The sequence below is a fragment of the Cariama cristata genome, unplaced genomic scaffold, assembly GCF_000690535.1.
Source record: "Cariama cristata isolate BGI_N322 unplaced genomic scaffold, ASM69053v1 scaffold26206, whole genome shotgun sequence".
NCBI lineage: Eukaryota > Metazoa > Chordata > Aves > Cariamiformes > Cariamidae > Cariama > Cariama cristata.
The window spans coordinates 1-5,860 of record NW_009623059.1 but is presented as its reverse complement, the minus strand read 5'-3'; the positions used below and the strand labels follow the sequence as shown (position 1 = coordinate 5,860).

The 5,860-nt window shown below is 61.7% G+C and overlaps 1 protein-coding gene across 1 annotated transcript; it reads left to right on the top strand.

Annotated features, from left to right (window-relative positions):
* The first annotated feature begins 54 nt into the window (after positions 1–54).
* INHBC (inhibin, beta C) lies at positions 55–2,647 on the top strand. Its single transcript, XM_009702597.1, has 2 exons — positions 55–388; positions 1,905–2,647. Exons 1-2 carry the CDS (start codon positions 55–57, stop codon positions 2,645–2,647), a joined length of 1,077 nt encoding a protein of 358 aa, XP_009700899.1.
* The last annotated feature ends 3,213 nt before the right edge of the window (positions 2,648–5,860 follow it).

Below are 5,860 nucleotides of genomic sequence, written 5' to 3'. Positions count from 1 at the left end.
TGTTTGCTGAGACCCCCAAGCTGTCACCTCCTGGCATCCGAGATGACAGCCGCAATGGCTTTTCTGCTCCTGACCCTTTTGAGGATGGCGACTCCCAAGGGAGCGTGGTGCCCAGCCTGCGGGTTGGCAGCCCTGGCCCCCACCACACAGCGGGATGTACTCATTGCGCTGGCAAAGCAGAGCATCCTCTCCAAGCTCCGCTTGCCAGATAGGCCCAACATCACTCAGCCCACGTCCAGGGGGGCCCTGCTGACTGCTCTCCGCAGGATGCACGCGCAGCGCGTGGACGCGGCCATCTCCCCGGGGATGCCCCGTGACGGCAGCATCCCACACCTGCATTCTGGGATGGGTCCGCAGGAATACGAGATCTTGAGCTTTGCTGAGTCAGGTCTGTACAGAGGCTGTATCCCATGGGCATGGTGGGATGGGCCCTGAGGTGGGGGGCATGGAGGGAAGGAAGGTCTTGCCTGTGGGAAGGTGGTGAGAGATTTCCTCCTCTGCATAGGCGTTTCAAAAGCTCCGCACAGGGGGCATCACGTTCCTGCAAGCAATGCCGGGCTGTGCACTGGGCCGGTGGGTACACTGCTGCTGGAAGGACTGGCACTGAGAGGCTCTGTACCCAGAGCCTTTGCACCCACACCCCCAGCTTACCCCAACCAGCTGCCCCTTGCTACAGGCAGGGGAAGCGCTACGGAAGTTCTGGGACCCCTCTCATTTACATATGGGATATGTTGGGGCAAGGAGGGGAGCGTAGGAACAAAGACGGACTGCTGTATCATGTGGGTTTATTGTCCATTTCTGTTGAACCCTTCCCACTTGTGCTATAGAGGTGGAGGGGTCAGGTGCCCATGTTTTTCAAAAGGTGATTTTAAGCCTAGGTTCCCCACCAGCTCACAGTGTGTGAACTCCAGAGCCCATCTGCTCCCCGCACTCAGCTGAGTCTCCACTTCCTACCCAAGGTGGTGGGCTGCCACATTTCACCCCAGGATCAGCTGTGTTCCTGGGAGGAGAGAGCTCCTTAAAACATGCTCAGGGGTCCCGAGAAGTGTCACTGGAAAAACAGGGTCCTGTACCCCTCACTTCTCCCAGGCAAATCCAGCCTTCTTTGGAAAGAAGTAGAATCGCTGCTCCATCCTGCAGAGCATCCTTCTGCACCACCACTTTGCCCAGCCCAAACTGCTGCTTGGTGAGGTGTGGGGGGCACACACTCACTCCCCTTGGAGGCCTTTGTGTGATTTCCATGGCTGCTGTGGGATAGCGAGGGCTTGCCGTGTCCTCGAAGACCTCCGGGTACAATGCTCCTCCACAGTACATTGTGTTCCCGTACATGAGGACAATGGGGAGTTGTCTCCTGGCGTGGTGGAGTGTCTGCTGGAAGCAGAAGAGCTGGCGTGAGCCGCGGGGCTGAGCCCAGCCTCTCGCCCCGCTGCGCCGTGCCAGACCACAGCGGAGGGGGGTTGTGTCCTCACCAGCAGAGCTGTGCCAAGGAGCCCGGCGCTGCTCCCTCGGTCCCCATCAGCCCTTCCTCTGCGAGGCGGAGAGGCAGCTCTGCAGCCTCAGCAGCAGCAACCGTGGGACATGCTGGAGCAATGTCGGTTGACGGTTCCAGCCACGGAAAGCAGGAGTGATCCTAGAGGTGCAAATCAGGGTGACTGCCTTAAATCCAAGGCTGGTTTACACAGCCAGGTAACCTACTGCAAAATCCTCCAGCTGCTTTAGAGCGGCGTAAGAAGGAGGAGCAGCAGGAGTGCAGGGAAGTGGGGGCTCCTCGATGCCTGTATGTACTGCGCCCTTCTCCCTGGTTTGGATATACCTCCCGTTTGCCCCGACCCAGTGGCCCCCGGCTGGGGGAGTGCCCCCCTCCTCCCTTCACCTCCTGACTCTGCTTTCGGTTCTGCGCACAGAGTCCTCCACCCCCCGCAGCGTCCGCCTGCATTTCCGATTTACCCGGGAGCTGGCTGGGAGCACCGAGATCCTGCAAGCCACCCTCTACCTGTTCTGGGCGGTCCCCGGTCCCGGGATGCATCCTGTCACCGTCAGACTCTTGCAGCCAGACCCAACAGGGCTGAACGTGACCGTGGCCAGCGAGACACAGCTGGAGGTGCGGAGGGCTGGCTGGGCCACGCTGGATGTGGGCCGCGCTCTCCAGAGGCTCTTTGGGCAAGGGAGCCAGAGGCTCACTGTGGAGCTGGAGGTGGCAGAGGACTGGGGGTTTCCCCTCCTGGCTGACCACAGTGATTCCCACTGGCCGTTTGTGGCAGCCCAGGCCCGGGCCAGGATGCCCCACCGGGTCCAGCGGCGTGGCATTGATTGCAGTGGGGACTCTCGGATGTGCTGCCGCCAGGAATTCTTCGTGGACTTCAAGGAGATCGGCTGGGAGGACTGGATCATCCAGCCGGAGGGATACCACATGAACTACTGCGCGGGGCTCTGCCCCCTCCACATGGCTGGCATCCCTGGCCTCGCTGCCTCCTTCCACACGGCTGTCCTCAACCTCATCAAAGCCAACAACGCGGACGCAGCCGTGGACTCCTGCTGCGTGCCCACGCAGCGTCGCCCCCTCTCTCTGCTCTACTATGACCGGGACAGCAACATCGTCAAGACCGACATCCCTGACATGATTGTCGATGCCTGCGGTTGTACCTGACCTGCTGCCCGAGGAGGCAGGAGGGCAGGACCTGTTCTGCGCAGGGCTCCCCTCCTCCTAGCCCCCCTCCGGCGGTGCGAGACCTGGAGAGCTGCTGAGACATGAAAACCCCGCCGAGGTGCTTTCTCCTCCTGAGGCTGAAGCATCGAGGGTGATGCTGAATCTGCGAGTCCCTCACCTCCCACGTAGCTCTTTTTCCCCTTCAGATCTGCCCATGGATTCCCCTCTGCCCGTGAGCCGTGGCCTCTGAGATCGGCTCCTGATGGACACCAGACCCTTCTCTGCAGAGCACGACTCCCCAGGCAGCTCAGGGCAGCCCCGGCTTGCCCTGCTGCTGGTCCCAGACCAAGGCCGTGGTGCAGCCCTCGGCGCTGCAACACCGACATGGTAATGGGTTCAGGTAACGGGTCCCAGCACAGCCGCCTCCGGCTGCTGGGGGAGACAGAAGCGGAGAAGATGCTGGGGGATGGCTAGGCCAGAGGGGAGAGGGCGTCCCCAGGGCCCCGCTCCTCAGCTGGACGTGAGGTTGAAGGGTGTGAGGAAGGGGAAATTGATCCCAGTGGGAGGAAAGTGTCTCCCTCTCCAAGCATCCCAGCTATCTGGTATTCAATAAAAGACTCCCAGCCATAGCGTGTGCACATGTATGGGTATGCATATGCGTGCCCTGCCGTTAGCCAGCACATCTTGCACCTCTCCCCAAGGCGCAAGGCGGTGGATGTGCCCTAGCACAGGCAGCCCCAAGATGGCACGGAACTGACCCACTCTGCCATGCACAGTCCTCGTCTGACCGGTGGCTTGGTTACAAAACCCAGGCAGCAGCACTGTGCACCCACCACCGGGACACACCGTGCTCAAAGACTGCGATGCTGCTGGCCCCCACAGCTCTCGTGCTCTCTTCCCCTTGGCAGCCTTTCCCAGGGGGACGCAGAACCTGCGACTTGTCTCAGCCAGGTCCAGGGCATGGTACGGGAGCCCCCGGACACCGGGAGCCTGTGATTCTCCCCGGGGGAGGCACCATTCCTTGGTTGTGCCAAATTTTTCCATTCCACCAAAACCATCTGCATTTGGCCATTCTTGTCCCGAGTCAGGACAAAACTGAGCAATTCTTCTCCCTTTTAAAGTGGACAGAGACTGCCAGGCAAGGCCGCCAAAGCCACCGTGCCCAGGACACCCACCTTTGCCTACAACCCCACGCCAGCTCCCTCAGTGGGGGGCCACCTCTTGGCGTGTCTCTGGCCCACGGCCTGGAGCAGCTGCCCCCTTCGCTGCCCCTTTTTTTGGCAGCAAAGTGGGACATGTCAGTGCCGTGAGAGCCGGGGGCAAAGGGCCGCGCTGCCACATCAGCCCCATTACGTAATTTCGTGTTAGGGTTTCTCCACCGCTTCCCACGTGTCCCAGGTGTGAGGACTGAGAAAGCAGGGAAACGGTGCTGGGAGCGGGAGAGGGAGGTTCACGAGGGCAGCTCCTGGGGCAATCCCCCGAGGTGGATGCAGCTAGCTGGGTGACTGCAGTCCCGTGGTCCACCCTGCAAGCACTGATGACCCCACCCCAGAGGCTGCAGACAGAGCTGAACCAGGTGGAAAGAGGGTCGGCAAAGGGAGGAGGGGGGGGTGAGGCTCTGTCCCCATCTGGCTTGAAGGATGGCTTTGCATCTGCCGTCCCGCTCCAGGATCAGGCTGGGGTGGTCGGAGCCATAAGCAGCCCTGGCTGGAGCAGGGGCCGGGATGCACATTCCCCCGGAGGACCTGTGACACCTTGAGCAGGGATGGAACAACCGCTAGCAGGAGACGGTATCTGCCCGTGTTGCGTGCATCCTGAGGCGGGCACTCCCACGGAGCCCTGCTGGAGGGGGGATCCACACCTCCCCATCGGGTCACAGCAGCCACCATCCTGAGATTCAGGCTTCCAGGCCCCCGGTGCCTCCAGGACCCAGACCTGAAGGGTTCCCCTGACCCAGCTACCGCACAGGCCCGGTGGAAGACTCAGAGATCGATACTGTCTGGGACCCAAGGCCACTTGCGCAAACCCAAAGTGGGTTTGGTGTTTGTTTTTTTCTGTTTTTTTTTTCCCCTTCTTTTCCCAACGCCTCTTTTCACTGTCTGTGTTTATTGAACAAACAGCTTTCTCGGGGCCGGTGCTGAGCTCTCAGGTCTGCGGCGGGCATGGGCAGAAAGGGGCCGAGCGAAGGGCCGGAGGAGCTGTTGGCTGGGCTCGGTCGCCCTACAAATGCCTCAGCTCAGGGCGGCACAAGCCCAAGACCCCCAGCTGAGGCATCTGTAGGTGCCCCAAGCCTTGAGCAGGGCTGGGATGCCCCCGGTTCCCCTTCTCAGCCCTGCACCACTCCTGCCGGGCACTTTCCCCGCTCCCCATGGGGCTCAGAGCAGAGCAGGGCTGGCTGCCCGTCGCTGCTGCATCGCCCCTGCGGGGCATGCGTGCCTTGCCTGAAACAGCCCCCTCTCACTACCCGCTCCCCCAGCCCAGCTCTGCCCTTTGCTGGGCTGTGGCACACGCGCTCTCGGGATACCGCAGGATACAGAGCAGGGTCTGCCCGCCAGCCCCGCAGGGACGCTGTCCCCTGCCCTCAGGCACAGGGATGGGGGGCATCTCCTGATCCAGACCTCCCTGGACGTATCAGCTGTCACCATGTTGCCTTCTGTCACCTTCCGTACAGCCAGCCCAAGCCCCACAAGCCAGCCGCATCCCAATGGACACGAAGGTCCTGCTGATTCAGGGTGCCTGGGTTAGCGGCAGCTCCCCCGAGAGGGGTCCCCGTCTCCGAAGCGCCTCCCGGTCCCTGGCAGCTTGAGATTAGGGCAGAACACGTTGTCCTGGGAGTTGGCCCCTTCCTCACTCGCAGCATGGGGCAAGGCTGACCAAGGTTCAGGAATCCCACAGTGGCACTCCCAACTTGAGTTGGGAAGGGTGCAGCCAAGGAAGGGTGATGCCCTAGAGCCAGGCACAGCCCCCCTCTGCCTGCTGTGCACCTTGCACAGGGCAGGACCCCCCAAGCACGCGCAAGGAGCTGCTCAGCCCCCACAGCTGGCGGCCCAGGCGGGAGCTGCGTATTCATAGCCCTAACCAGTCGCACATGGAAAAGTGACCACCTGGGCTTCACCGCAGCCCTGGCCTATTCTGCAAGTCGTCTCCCTCCTCAGCGAAAGTAACCGTGTCGTAAGCGTGAAGGCAGAGTATCAGGCCAGGCTCTTCAGGGGG